This window comes from Nansenia antarctica, assembly GCF_963989245.1.
Source record: "Nansenia antarctica genome assembly, chromosome: 16".
NCBI classification, from domain to species: Eukaryota; Metazoa; Chordata; class Actinopteri; order Argentiniformes; family Microstomatidae; genus Nansenia; species Nansenia antarctica.
Genome location: NC_137686.1, coordinates 15,445,790 through 15,460,789, shown reverse-complemented (window position 1 = coordinate 15,460,789; position 15,000 = coordinate 15,445,790). Strand labels below are relative to the sequence as shown.

Sequence of the window (15,000 nt, the reverse complement as noted above, 5' to 3'; positions counted from 1 at the left end):
GAGTACCTGGTGAGTCTCATCAATGGTCACACCATCGACCCGGCGCCGCTCTTCAACGCCAACGAGCTGGTCCTGGCCTGCAGGAGGTACCAGGTGGAGGACACCCGGGGCGAGGCGGAGGACGACCTCACCTACTACAGCCGCCTGCTGGAGGTAGCCTGGGATGAGCCTGGCAGAGGGCTGGGGGGCTGGGGGGCTGGGGTGACGCTTCTAGACATTTAGGGAGGGTTTCCCCCGGGCTCAGATTCAATGGAGGTTATCCACTGGGAAGTGTCTTTTAAGAAGGTCTGAGGAAACCTGGCAACCTTGGTCATCTAATCAGGGGTGTAAACTTGTCACCTTACGGTGAAATTCACCGTTTTTTTTTTAACCTCAAAATAGGACGTCCACGTGAATCGTGTAGATCAGCAAAAAAAACATATTTGTGTGTGTGTGGGGGGGGGGGGGGGTCACATCATGCGCAAGCTAGCATCTTCCTGTCTGCTAAACTCTGTTGCTGTTGAAAAAACTGCTTGAGGCAGCTAGGTACAATTCCAGACAGCGTGGAGAACACAGTCATGGTGAGCAACCTGTTTTCAAAGTAATTATTATGTGGGTGTTGAAGGAAACCTATTAGGCTCTTTTTCCACAAGTTAATGTAGGTCTCTGGGGTCCCCTACACATTTTTTGGGCTGAAAATACCACTCAGATTTTAATTCCAGCAACCCTCTAAATGCATCTGTTTCAGTCTGTTTCTGGATGGGCTGTTTGATAGGTTGGGAAGTTGTCATCGGTTCGCTGTGTGGCAGTGCGGTGAAAAAACACATACAATTAAAAAAACTAATATCCCAGTGTTCCCCCCAAAACAAGGAATGCAAAACCATTTGAACGGTAACGATCGGACCTTGCGTTCGAAAGTGACATGCGGATACACAGGGGTCAGGAAACCATCAGTGGTTCTCTACAGATTCTGTGTGGCAGCGAGGCGGAAAAACCCACGGTTCCCGGGGGAATACAATTAAAAACAGAATATCCCAGTGTTCCCCACAAAACAAGATATCCAAAACCATTTAAATGGTAACGATCAGAGTTTCCCTTCGAATGTATGAATGCACGGCCGGGGAAACGCTCAACACAGCGCCCGATGAGACCCCAGCCTGCGTAGGTGGGGGCAGCCAATCTGAATGGCTTTGTTGTGAATCGCAAATCGCATTTCGTTTTTCCGAAACAATGCATCCCACAACAAACTGACTGAATTGCTTTATTTCACGGTTTCTGTGTTAGTCATCAGACACCCAAATGTACAGAAATATTCATTCATATGGGACCTTTAAGGTCAGGCTACTGTTTAAGGCTACTTATACACCCGTCATTGTTAGACCACCGTTAGTGCTAGCGCTATCCATCTACCACCGCTAGTGCTAACAAAACGTTTCTCAGGTAAGGTTAGCTGCACGTTGATTATGTTATCATTATTAATATTATGAATATAATTATTATTAACTCATTTGACCATGTCCCTTCTCATCTCTCCACAGAAACTCACTGATGAAGTGCCCCTCGGTGACAAGGTCCCTCGGAAGATATGATAATGTTAGACTTCCTGACAGTCGGTGGATGTGTCAATCTCATAGTGACTGAGTAGGACTCACTGCTGTACACCACTCCCCTCAGAGACCCATGCTTGTGTTGCCATCGTCCTGCTACAGTTATTAAAGAATCATTGTTTACGGTAGCTACTCGTCAGATGTTAAATTATGTCAACGGTGTAGATAGTGTGTGTGTGTGTGTGTGTGTGTGTGTGTGTGTGTGTGTGTGTGTGTGTGTGTGTGTGTGTGTGTGTGTGTGTGTGTCTATGTGCGCACACATGTGCGAGAGAGAGAGAGAGAGAGATAACAGTTGAATAACCAGTGATATTTAAAGGCATCACTTTATTGCACGCTATCTCCAGGTGCATGCTTTTAACTTGACTGACTGTGAAAATATTGTTTTAAAAAAGCCAACCAATCAATCAGCAGCCTATATGGCAAGCAGTTTTTGCTCTATTTCTACAGCCCTAGAGTATGTTCTGACTTCTGAGTGTTGTGGTGAGGGGATTTCACATTGCGGTCTTTGAATTGAATCATGTGGTCAGGTGACTGCAGGGTGGAGGATGTTACTGGACTAGATCTCTACTCCCTAACCCTGGGTTAGCTGGTCGAGAGAGAAACAACTCAACCATGAGGATGAGGAAGAAGGACTCTGGGAGACCGGATCATATGCAAATCTGGAGATATTCCCGGGGTGTCATTGTGATGCGTAACATTTACCGGAAGGAAAGGATCAAGTATGAACAATAAAAACTCTGAGATCTAAATATTTGAGATTGTGTTTGTTGTGTCTGTTTTTCCATTGCTTTTGCCCTCAGGTGTCAGAGAACGATGCTCACGGTAAGAAAATGTTTTTATGATTCACATACAGTTTATTCCCAAACACCTCAAGAGTTTCAATAGAGTGTTACAATATTTTTTTTTTTAAACTTCTGAGGTTTTCGTTGACGGCTGGAATATGAATAATCACATTGTTAGCGGGTTGTTCTCGTCTCCGTACAGACAGACCTGGTTTGTTCTCCCAGACGCGACAGACAACTAACGTTTCCTGACAGATGAACTCTCTGATGCTGCCTTGTGTGTCAGGGAGCCTGTGAGAAGCCTGATCAACCCAGGTCTTGTCGTGAGAGATCTGGGTTCAGAGTAGGGTCATTATCTCTGGTGTCAGTGTCTGTGTCAGTGCCTGTGTCAGTGCCTTGGTCTCAGGGAGGTTTTAGGGAGCAGCAGCTTAGTGTTCCCAGGCCCTGTCTTTCAAGTTAGTCTGCAGAGTATGGTCCTCCCTGGCCCTCAGTGGTCTGTGTGCAGAGAGGTCTGTCTGTAGAGAGGTCTGGCTGTAGAGAGGTCTGGCTGCAGAGTATGGTCCTCCCTGGCCCTCAGTGGTCTGTGCAGAGAGGTCTGGCTGTAGAGAGGTCTGGCTGTAGAGAGGTCTGGCTGCAGAGTATGGTCCTCCCTGGCCCTCAGTGGTCTGTGCAGAGAGGTCTGTCTGTAGAGCCGGCTCAGTGACAGCTGTGCAGAGAGAGCCTGCGGGCCCCTAGTGACCGCCTTGGTGCCCAGCCGCCTCCCCGCCACCAGACAATCTTGGAGTCGGCACGGGGCACACTGCCCAGAAGACAAGACAAGTCAGAACGTCACATTGTAGCCCCTGCACAAGCTGGCCAATAGGGATTCTCTGATTTAGCTGTGATGATCCATGTGATCAGGGGAGGCTGGTGGAGGTAGAAATCAGGAGGACGGACTCATTGTAATGCATGGAACGGAATGAGGAAACGTATCAAACGTGTCCTTGCTACCATTCCTCACCATTCCAAGCATGGTAATGAGCCTGTCCTCCGATTTCTACCTCAGGTAATCCTCAAGTCAACAAGCTAGCACAACATAATAAAAACATATATTTTTTTAAACATCTAAAGACGTAAATATGCTCTCCATGTAGCAGTAAGCTGCGCATGTTTACCGCATCCTCCTCATACATCACACAGACACAGAATATGATGGTATTCCAGAGAAACCCCCCCCAAAATAATAATCCTGCTCCATTTATTGAGTACCTGTCAAGCCGAATGTTCCTCGTCCATACTCGCTGGATGTTTGACTGGCATCGTGTGCATGGGACTGATAGGAGAAATACATTTTCTGTCAGGACTCTGACAAAACGATTTTTGCAATTTAAATTTCTCCATCCTGTCAGCATTAGAAGTCTAGTCCAGTCCTCTGGCGCGCTGCTCGCTGCTGAAATGAAGGTGCTGCTACTTGGAACTCTCCAATTAGGCTCTGGGTCGGAGAGGGTTGCAGAATGTAGGCTACAATATGTCTAGACATAGAGCAGGTTAAAACCATAGAAATAGAATTGGATTTCAATTTTTGATACATTACAGTCGTTTTGCAGAGGCTGTCATCCAGAGCAGTGTCTTGTGTATTTGTTTGGGTGATATGTTGTACTGTAGCGCGCTTTATTTTGGTGTCTACTGAATGTCCTAAAAACTGTAATAAATAATATATATAATAATAAATAATGGCTGATGCTTGATGTGGGTTGTCTTCAGGAGGCCCTGGGGAGGGAGGGAGGGAGAGGAGGAGAGAAAGAGAGAGAGTGTGGGTGGGGAGGGGGGTGGGAAAGAGAGAAGGGACAGGGAGAGAGAAAGAGAATTTGTCTGTAGGAATCAGAGGCCTGCGGATCAGCTTGCTCTCCTCCCGTCTCCTCACTTGAACTCTGGGATCGCCCTGAGGGTCTGGCCACCCAGGCGTGTGACTCTAGGATGGTCCAGCCAGGTCTGGGCACGCAGGCAAGTCACAGTCACTCCCAAGTAGCAGATCCAGTCTAGAGTCAGTAGCGGCTAGGTTAGTAGGTCCAGGGAGGGTGAGGCGAGGTTAGTAGACACAGGGAGGGTGAGGCAAGGTTAGTAGATACAGGGAGGGTGAGGGTTTGGGGAAGGAATGGGAGCAGCACTCCCCCCAAAATAGACCTTCCAAAGAGTTGTTCCTTCCATGTAGGGTAGTGTGAACCTGTTGACACACACTTCGGCTGTTGGTGTTTGAATGTTGCTTGGATAATTGGATTGTACTAATACATTGCCAGGCACACACACACACCCCTGTGGTCCTCTGTGGCTCAGTTGGTAGAGCATTGAAACTGCTGTGGCTGGAAAATGTATGCATTCACTGCAATGTAAGTTGTTTTAGATAAAGTGTCAGATTAAATGGCATATATTATATTACACACACACACGTGTTGCTGTATTCTGGCATTGAGACAATGCCTGGATAATTGCATTGTTGTACGGTAATCCAAACACCCTATAGCGAGAACAATGTGTTCTAATGCTGGTAGGATTCTTCCTTGACACACACATACGCACACACACTGTGCGTGAATAGAAGTCAGGGTTGCTGCCGATATCACTTTGTGTTTACAGATGAGAACATCTCATTGAAATGCCATGGCAATTAAACCTCAGCTACTGAGTTCTGCTGTCCCTTGTTGCTTCATCTAGTGAAACACACACACCGACACACACACACACACACACACCGACACACACACACACACACACACACACACACACACCGACACGCACACATACACACACCGAAAAAGAAACACACACACACACACTGACACCAACACACATACACGCACGCACGCACACACCCACATACACACACACACCGAAACCGAAACACACACACACACACTCTCTCTCCAGTCGGCCCTGGATCACAAACACTCTGGATGAAGACCCTGGGGCCTGTACTCAGACAGTCCCTGGTGGTCCGTTTGTTACAGGCAGGACAGACAGAGTCCCTGGTGGTCCGTGTGTTACAGGCAGGACAGACAGTGACAGTGAAGCAGCAAGCCAGGGGGGCGTGGGGTGGGGGGGTGGTTGTTAAACAGACAGGGGAATAGTAGGATTGACAGACTGACAGAGAGAGAAGTGATTAGAATATTGAACGTAGCCATTGCTGGCAGGTGACAGGTGGTCTTTGATGTGTTGTTGTTGTTGTTGTTGTTGTTGATCTGATCTGTCTGTTTGCCTGCCTGTTTGTCTGTCTGTTTGTCTCTTTCGCTCTCTCTCTCTCTCTCTCTCTCTCTCTCTCTCTCTCTCCCCCTTTTCTGTCTATTTATATCCCTCACTCCCGCTCTCTCTGGTTCTTCTGTTTCCCCCTTTCTCTTCCTCTCATCCTCTCTTGCTCGCTCTCTCTGTCCCCATGCATTTCTCTCTCTCTCCCCCCCCCTCTCTCTCTCTCTCTCTCTCTCTCTGTCTGCATAATACACTTAACCACATTGAACATGTATCTTCTGCATATCGGCTTGTCCCTCTTCTTACTAAAACATAGTCCCTCTGACTATTGCGCAACCATTTTTTCCATTTCATTTTTTGACAATTGACGTTTTTCCTGTTCTGGTATACCCAAGATGTTTAACCCAGTTCCATTCCGGAAAAAAAAAGTTTCAGCCAAATTGTCTCCCGACATGACAGGATCTGTCTGGTTCACTGGACAAACCCTGCTGTGTCACCATCGCCACGGTGATGCAGTCTCACAAGCAGCGGATAGTAGTCGGGGCCACTGTCCCACTTTCAGCTTGGCAGCTCTGTGTGTGTGAGCGTGTGTGTGTGTGTGTGTGTGTGTGTGTGTGTGTGTGCGTGCGTGTGTGTGCACATATGTGTGTGTGTGTGTGCGTGTGCGTGTGCGTTTGTGTGTGCGAGCATGCGTGTGTGGAAATCAATCCCAGTAACTGTCACAATGCCATTGTCTCACTGCAGGTCCACGCACACACACACACACACACACACACACACACACACACACACACACACACACAGCCCTACTGAAAAAGTAGTTGCTGAGCAACTGCGGGCTGTCATTAATAACATAAACAGGAAGCTTGGTTTGAGAAACAGATCACAGTTTGAATTCAAATCCAAAACTAAATAATGATTAGAAAGTAGTCATGTTTTATACAAGACAGATAGATCGATATTCATGTTCTGTGTGTGTGTGTGTGTGTGTGTGTCTGTGTGTCTGTCTCTGTGTGTGTGTGTGTGTGTGTGTGTGTGTCTGTGTGTCTGTGTGTCTGTCTCTGTCTCTGTCTCTGTGTGTGTGTGTGTGTGTGTGTGTGTGTGTGTGTGTGTGCGCGCGCCCATGTGCCTGTGTGCTCAGTGTGTGTGTGTGTGTGCATGTGTTTGTGTGTGTGTGTGTGTGTGTGTGTGTCTGTCTCTGTCTCTGTGTGTGTGTGCGTGCTTGTGTGTGCATGTGTTTGTGTGTGTGTGTGTGCTTGTGTGTGCATGTGTGTGTGTGTCTGTGTGTGTGTGTGTGTCTGTGTGTCACATGTCTAATCAAAGCAGACATGCGTGACGTGATGAAGACGAGAGTGCAGCTTCTATCATGATGGTGACAGAAGATCAAACAAATCACACAAACATATTTTACGTTCTCTTTGTTGTTTTCTGACTACAGAATATGAAAATATCTGTTGCATATCCCTTGACTGTACGACTGTATGTCGTACAGTAATATCTATTGAATATCAAATAAATACAAATATGTTACAGAAAAAGCTTCAAAGCAATCATATTTGTTATAATATGACTACAGAATATGAAATATAGTTTGTGTCTGTGTGTGTGTGCGTGCGCGCCTGTGTATGTGTGTGTGTGTGTGTGTGTGTGTCTGTGTGTGTGAGTGCGCCTGTGTATGTGTAGTATGTGTGTCTGTCGGTGTGTGTGCACAGGCATCAAAGAAATATCCTATTTGTTATAATTCATTAATGACTACAGAATATGAAATGTATGTATTATAGTAATTTATTTATGTGCAGTACTGTAAATCCGTTTGAATATGTCCTCTATGAATAATGGCACATGTTATAAGGAGAGGATTCAAAGCAGTAACCTAGTTGTGATGGTACACCGTATAAAGCCCCGGTCAGGGGGGTATTCCATCAATGTCGCTAAAAGAAAAACCTGTCTTATTTTGACACGTTTCACAAGACTTACCCAAAAAATTGGGTGTATTTTAATAAGTCTCGGGAGAGTGTGCATTTGTGCATGTGCGTGTGCATTTGTGCGTGCACGTGTGTTTGTACGCGTGGACGTCTACGTGCACGAGCGTGTGTATGCAAACTGCGACGCTATCCAAACAGACGGTAACACCAGCGACCCGCCCAGCCCGGCCCGGCCCTGTTACCTAGGGGCCAGCGTAGCTGCGGGGAGCAGAGTGGTATCTAGGATTTCCTGCTGTCATAAAAAATGAACCTCGGAATCATTAGGAGGAAATGCATGATGGGATTGCGAGAGGGGCCCATCCCTCTGACTGTCAGCGTGCGCCTGTTGGAATCAATGGGAGCAGACAGGGATAATTACACTGTGGGGGCAGGGGGAGGCATGGGGAGGCATGTCGTCTCTCTGCGCGTGGCGGCCCAGACAGGCTCTTCTGAATCACTAACGTTCTCGCCGGACCCAAGTTTCTAACAGGGATTTATGGCGAGGTAATTGAATCACGTGACGCACAGGAAATACAAGGGGGGGGGGGACGCCACATTGAGAGAGATGATAGGAAGGGGGCTTTCAGGATGAGTCAGGATCGTTTCGTGCTCTGTCAGTGTTGGGGGCTTTAGCTCGGCGGGCTAGGAGAAGCTGCATCTGGTCACGCCCCTGTAGGTGCCGGGATGGGGGGGGGGGGGGGGGGGGTGGCTTTGGCTCACAGGGCTAGAGGCACGCAGACAGTTTCTACCTCCCACCAGCCTCCCCTGGAGTAGGGATGGACCGCGGGATGACAAGAAGGGGCTTTAGCTCAGCGGGCTATGGACAGGGTATGTACAGTTGCCATAGGAAACGGCTCAGGTGACAGTGACAGCCCTATCCTACTAGAAGTCAGTCACCCACGGGGGGGGGGGGGTGACAAAGCCATGGCCACAGGCCACAGCACGACCCAGTGGTGGAACTGACGGCCATATTCATGTCAGTGGGGCTTGAAATGGACCTGCCAGGACGGGTCACGCTAGGCTATTTACCTGACGTTGTGTGTGTGTGTGTGTGTGCGCACGCCCATGTGCCTGTGTGCTCAGTGTGTGTGTGTGTGTGTGTGTGTAGCTGTGTGCGTATGGCTGTGTGCAACTGCATGTGTGTGTGTCTGTATGAGTATGCGGCAATATGTATGTGTATACCTCTGTGTGTGTACACTTTTGTGTGTGTGTGTGTGTGTGTGTGTGTGTGTGTGGCGGCGCTCCCCTGCACGGCTAACAGAGACAGATGGTGTCATCTCAGTAGTTTTACCGTGCTTGGTCACAGGGCTGTGCTGCTGCTGGGTGGCTGGTTGGGGCTGTCAGAGACCCAGAGACACTGCAGCACAGCCAGGCCCCTGTACCAGCCTGGGGGTGGGGGTGGCTGGCTGGGGCTGTAACTGCAGCACACAGGCCCCTGTACCAGCCTGGGGATGGGTGGCTTTAGATGGATAGGTGGAGAGAGTGAGACTCTTTCAACACGCTCACTTAGCTTCACACGCACACACGCACACACACACACGCACACATGCACACGCACGCACACACACACACACACATACTTGGGTTGCTGTATTCTGGCACTGAGACAACTGCTGCATTGTTGTACCAATATTTCCAAACACCATATTATAGCGAGGACAATGTGACACACAAACACACAAGCTACACTTTAAAAAGCGTCATATGTGAAGCTCAATAAATAAGAACAGTGGTATTGATTATCCAATCAAAAGTAAGCTGCAATATTTCAGCGCAATACCACACAGAGCCATCATCATAGTGACATTGTGTGTGTACGTGTGTATGTGTGTGCGTGGGTGTGTATGTGTATGTGTGTGCGGTTCTCTGTCTGTGTGTGTGTGTGTGTGTGTTTGTGCATGTCTCTGTGTGTGTGTGTGTGTGTGTGTGTATGTGTGTGCGGTTCTCTGTCTGTCTGTGTCTGTCTGTGTGTGTGTGTGTGTGTGTGTGTGTGTGTGTGTGCGCGCGCGCGTGTCTCTGTCTGACTGTGTGTGTGTGTGTGTGTATGTGTGTGTGTGTGTTTGTGCGTGTCTCTGTGTGTGTGTGTGTATATGTGTGTGTGTGTGTGTGTGTGTGCGTGTGTGTGTGTGTGTGTGTGTAGCTGTGTCATTAGAGTGGCCCGCCTCCGGCCATGCGTGCAGTCAGCGAGGAAGGCGTGTCAGGAGAGCACAGCGTCCGTGCGGCTGTGCCTGTTCAGAGCCAGCCTATTATGGTGCTGCTAACCAGAGAATCCAGGGCTTCGGGACGGAACCGAACCACAGCTAGAGTCATCGCAGTCACTGACTCGCTGATTGTGTGTGTGTGTGTGTGTGTGTGTGTGTGTGTGTGTGTGTGTGTGTGTGTGTGTGTGTGTGTGTGTTGGGTCCCTCTAGTGAGTAACATCGGGACTTGATTAGCCTCGCATTCTGTAGGACAGACTGGACCAACACTGGAGCTGTCCGCGGTGCTGAAACCATCCGCATCTTAACCCGAGTAACGCTTTATAGGCTAGGAGAAATACATATGGAAATATGCTGGAATAATTGACATTTTGACCGTATACAGCAACACGTGCGCGCGTGGTGCGTCACTGTTCCAGTTACGTTGTCTTGCTACTTTGCATTACCTCATTAGTAGAGGGCGGCACGAGAGAATAACGGTCCCTAATGTAGGCCTATTTATGATATTCTTCGGATAATCGATGCTCCTGATTTGCAACAGCCTAGGCTTGCAAATTAGCCTAATTTGTGCATTTTGATTAGCCTAATTGATTTGCCCTTCTTTTCAATGACATATAGTGTATTTTTGAGTTGACAGCATTTTTTTGTGTGGCAATTTATTTTCTGGATGGTTTGAGATTTTCAGAGATTCAGTGCGCTGCTGTGTGTGGCTGTAGCAGAGCCCATCGAGGAGGAACTGGGTGAGCAGAGCAGCGCGGCGACTGAGGAAGAGTTGCAAAGGCAAAGCCAATGATGTCATAGTTTTAAGTGTGTGCCAGGGGAGAGAGAGAGAGAGAGACGGCATATGGTTCAACCGTACCCGCTCGCTGCCTGCGCGGTAGTGAGGCTTTGTTATGAGCAGGAGGCATCAGCGCTGTAAGAGGAGCAGAGAAGGCAGCCCAGCCCAGAGTCTCTTCTCTCCGCCTCCAACACCAGACCAGGAGGGGGAGACGACGACGGGAAAACGGGAGGAGAACAACGACGGTTGTGTCGGGAGCACCGGGAGGAGAAAGCGCCAGCAGCCACAATCATGGCCGCTAAATCGGACGGGGGGGTGCTGAAGATGAAGAGGAGCAGCGACGTGGCGTTCACGCCTTTGCAGAACCACTCGGACCACTCGGGCTCCGTGCAAGGGCTCGTCCCGGGATCCCAGCCGGATTCTTCCACGGGCACCGGAGACCACGGGGACTTTATCAACGGGGAATCATCGTCGCGTTGTTGCGGCGGCGGCGGGTCTCACTCGACGTGTCTCCGCCTGGGAGGCAGGGAGCAGCAGCAGAGGTACACCGTGTGGGACTGCCTGTGGATCCTCGCCGCGGTGTTGGTGTATTTCGCCGACGTGGGCACGGACATCTGGCTCTCGGTGGACTACTACCTCCGTCGCGACTACTGGTGGTTCGGGTTGACGCTGTTCTTCGTGGTGCTGGGCTCCTTCTCCGTGCAGGTGTTCAGTTACCGATGGTTCGTGCACGACTTCAGCACCGAGGAGAGCGCCATGCATGGCCAGAACAACTCGCACATGGACGGCGGACATGGCAAGCTGATCCTCAGCGGCTCCGCCTCGCACCACGGGGACGTGCAGGGTCCTGGCGCCCCCCACCCGGCCCACCCGACCACCCCCCAGCGGCAGGCGTCCACGGCCAGCCGGAACACCTGCACCACCAACAGCAACAGCAGCTCCACCACCCCCCGGAGTCATAAAACGAGAAGGTCGGCCTCCTGCTCCTTCTTTATTTGGTCGGCGCAGTCCGTCCTCCACATCCTCCAGCTTGGGCAGATTTGGAGGTAAGCGTTTTTTTGGATGCGCTATTTATTTCTGTATGAATTTAACGGATATATATATGTCACCTGGAGGAGGGTGACATATATATGTCATTCGCATGGGTCTCCCTAAATCAAGAATAGGCTATATAATAGGCTATACTTTAAAGAAGTAGGCTCATATATATATATATATATATATATATATATATATATATATATATGTAAGCCTATATGAATGTATGCATGTGAGCTACGTGTGTTGGCTGCACGCAGGCCTAGGGATATAATTGGCCCCATCATGTCAAGCGTCTCCACACACACTCTGTCAGGCACACCTGCCGTGGCCATTGGGTTTTCGGCTTTTACGCGCATTGTGAAGGCTCCAGCCTGTGAGTACCGCGGGCAGCCTCTTGGTGGAGTGATGCCATCTTAGGCCACCTCTGCCATGAATAATAAATAACAAATTATTACAGGATAATCATTCGCATGGGTCTCCCTAAATCAAGAATAGGCTATATAATGATATTGCAACATGATTGGGTTGTTGCGAGCGTTGGGAGTTTAGTACTGGTGGACAGGGGCCAAGCACAGTTTACCAAAGGCCTGTGGCGTGTCCATCTGTGCCTTATCCTTTTAAAGAAGGAGGCTTACTGTATGTCAGAGGAAGTATTGGATTCACTTCAAAAAAATGGATTGACCAATTTTCAAGATCAAAAAGGCGTTGACATGGGCCTCTAAGGCAACCATTAATCAGAACAAGCTATTGAATTCCACACTACCACACTGCGAAATGAATTATTAATCAGACTGAGCTTTAACTCCTAACATTGCCTTTGTTAAACGAAGAGGGCGTAACAAGCTATTAGCGCATATTGCTTTAATTCTCAATTCTATTTCTCCCTGGTGACTTTCTTATGTTGTCTAACAGTCATGTGCTCCTCTGTGGCTCAGTTGGTAGAGCGTGGCGCTAACAAGGCTTAGTTTGTGGGTTTGATTCCCGCTGGGACCATATATACTGAAAATGTATGTAAAACTCACTGCAATGTTATATTTTATATTAGGCTACTTATGCAGCAGTTACATACTGTAGCCGACCTACAAGGCTGCTTTACAATGCAAGCAATCTGTACCCGACCAATGCGTTCATGTGTTGATCTTGTTAATCTGCACAGTGACTTTATGTCGTTATGTTTCACAAAGTCAGTCCAGCAGGGGGGCGTGGAGGGAGGGCCTCTGCCGGTTCAGGGGGGCTTGATCGGCTGCTGTGATTGGTCAAACGCACTTGTGCGTAGGCCTATGATAGGCTGACTCCAAACCCCACGTGTAAGCCTCCCCCACCCATCCAGGATGCACAGACAGAGTTACAGGAAACATGTCAGAAGACGACCACTGGTGTTCCTGTCCCCTCCCTTCATGCACCGTGCAGCCAGGAGGTTTGGAATGGGCCCCATGGTTGTCTCAGTAGGTTTGGAATGGGCCCCGTGGTTGACTCAGAATGGGCCCCATGGTTGACTCAGAATGGGCCCCATGGTTGACTCAGTAGGTTTGGAATGGGCCCCATGGTTGACTCAGAATGGGCCCCATGGCTGACTCAGTAGGTTTGGAATGGGCCCCATGGTTGACTCAGAATGGGCCCCATGGTTGTCTCAGTAGGTTTGGAATGGGCCCTCATTTGATTTGAGTCTGGGTTTACATGTACAATATTAATGAGTTATGCACATTATGAAAATCACCTGCAAACGGTATTGTCTTTCTTTTCTTCTTTTTAAAAACAAATGCAGATGGAGACCAATATTGCTTCACATAGCCTAATAATAACTAGGGTATTTGTATCTGTACACTGTGTGCGTGTGTGCGTGCGTGTGTGTGTGTGTGTGTGTGTGTGTGTGTGTGTGTGTGCGCGTGTGCGTGTGCATGCGTGCGTGTATGCGTGCGTGCGTGTGTGTGTGTGCGATAATGCCTGTGTGTGTGTGTGTGTGTGTGTGTGTGTGTGTGTGTGTGTGTGTGTACCATGGTTTATTCATGTGGTATTTACCTTGTGGCGATGTGCCGCCGTCTGCATGGTGAGGGCAGAGGGCCTGGTTCCATTTACTCGTCTGGGGATTTGAATGTGTTCTACACTAGCACCCTTGACTCCTTCTCTTGCCTTGGCACTAGCTAGGGAATACAGCAGTACGGTACACTCAAACCACCTGCAGTACCAGTCAAAAGTTTGGACACACGTTCTCATTCAATTGAATGGGGAAGTGTGTCCACATTTTGGACTGGTACTGTACTTACTATACAAACAAACAATACAATGCAATACAATACGATTCAGAACATTTACAATACAATACAGAACATTTCCAAGACGTTAAATGTAAATATGTCTCCTGTGTGTAGTGACATAATCATCTGAGGAGGAGGTGGTTGCATCATCCTGATGTCACCCTGGTCCTGTGTGTGTGTTGAGACCCATGGATGACGTGACTCCAGGGTGGAGCGCAGGCCTGTCCTGTCCTCTGGGAACAGCCCGGGGGCCGGGGGAGGCTGGCGGAGGTAGACACGGGAGGACAGGCGGCTCATTGTAACGCATGGAACAGAATGGAGGAGCGGTAGGTAGGAGGAATTCCGGCATTTCCTCATTCCGTTCCGTGCCTCACAATTAGCCTCCGATTGTCCTCCGATTTCTGCCTCCAGCGGCCTCCCCTGGTGGTCCTGCACAGCCTCTTCTCGGAGGGTAGGGCTAGGGGGTGAGGAGGGGTGAGGGGGAGGTTGAGGAGGCCGGTGAGGGGGAGGTTGAGGGGGCGGTGAGGGCCCCCCCCCGCTGGGCCTGTGGCTCTGAGATGAGTTGTCTGGGGAAATCACGCTAAGTCAAGCCTTTATAAATAGCTCTGTGCTAATGAACTATCAGATCCTCCGTCCGCCTCCATTCTGCCTCCGAGTCGTACCAGCGAGGCCCTCCTCCAGGTGACATCATCGCTGTGGGTATTATTAGCCTCCAGTACAATGACTCGTCCTTATGCCCAAATATGGTATGTCCCAGTCTAATATTTGTTGAAGTATTATATATAAATATATGTGTGTGTGTGTGTTTGTGTGTATGTATATATATAGAGAGATATTAGATTAGATTCAACTTTATCGTCATTGACAGAGTACTAAGACAACAAAACCTAGTTTGGCATCGAACCAGATGTGCAAATAGTGCTATACTGTCCTAATGCAAAATACATGATTATGTAGACAGTGCATGGTATGACAGTATACACTGTTACAGTGAGTACAAGTAAATGAGATGAATATCAATAAGATATGTACAGTTAAAGTAGCTATATGTACAGTATGATATGTATCTATTATAACATAATAATAATAAGAATTGTTTTATTGCCATGCAATCAACTTGTCAGTCAATTGTTGGAATTTGGTATTTTATGCTCTCGGCAAGGGGTCGGCCATAGAC

General features: G+C 48.7%; 2 protein-coding genes across 3 annotated transcripts in view; both read left to right on the top strand.

Moving 5' to 3' along the window:
• The window catches only part of rnf31 (ring finger protein 31), an 18,876-nt gene extending 16,583 nt beyond the window's left edge, over window positions 1–2,293 (top strand). The window contains exons 22-23 of the mRNA XM_080546755.1: window positions 1–153; window positions 1,518–2,293. The exon at window positions 1–153 is cut by the window's left edge and continues 13 nt beyond it. Of these exons, the coding sequence (XP_080402881.1) occupies window positions 1–153; window positions 1,518–1,568 (204 nt within the window). The 3' untranslated portion in view covers window positions 1,569–2,293. The remainder of the gene's footprint in view (window positions 154–1,517) is intronic.
• An 8,522-nt stretch (window positions 2,294–10,815) lies between these two features.
• xkr4 (XK related 4) overlaps window positions 10,816–15,000 on the top strand; it is a gene marked incomplete at both ends in the record, with an annotated part of 60,856 nt that continues 56,671 nt past the window's right edge. The window contains one exon of one of the 2 annotated variants that reach the window (XM_080546340.1): window positions 10,816–11,573. In XM_080546340.1, coding sequence (XP_080402466.1) covers window positions 10,819–11,573 — 755 coding nt within the window. The remainder of the gene's footprint in view (window positions 11,574–15,000) is intronic. The other variant, XM_080546339.1, reaches the window with a different exon arrangement.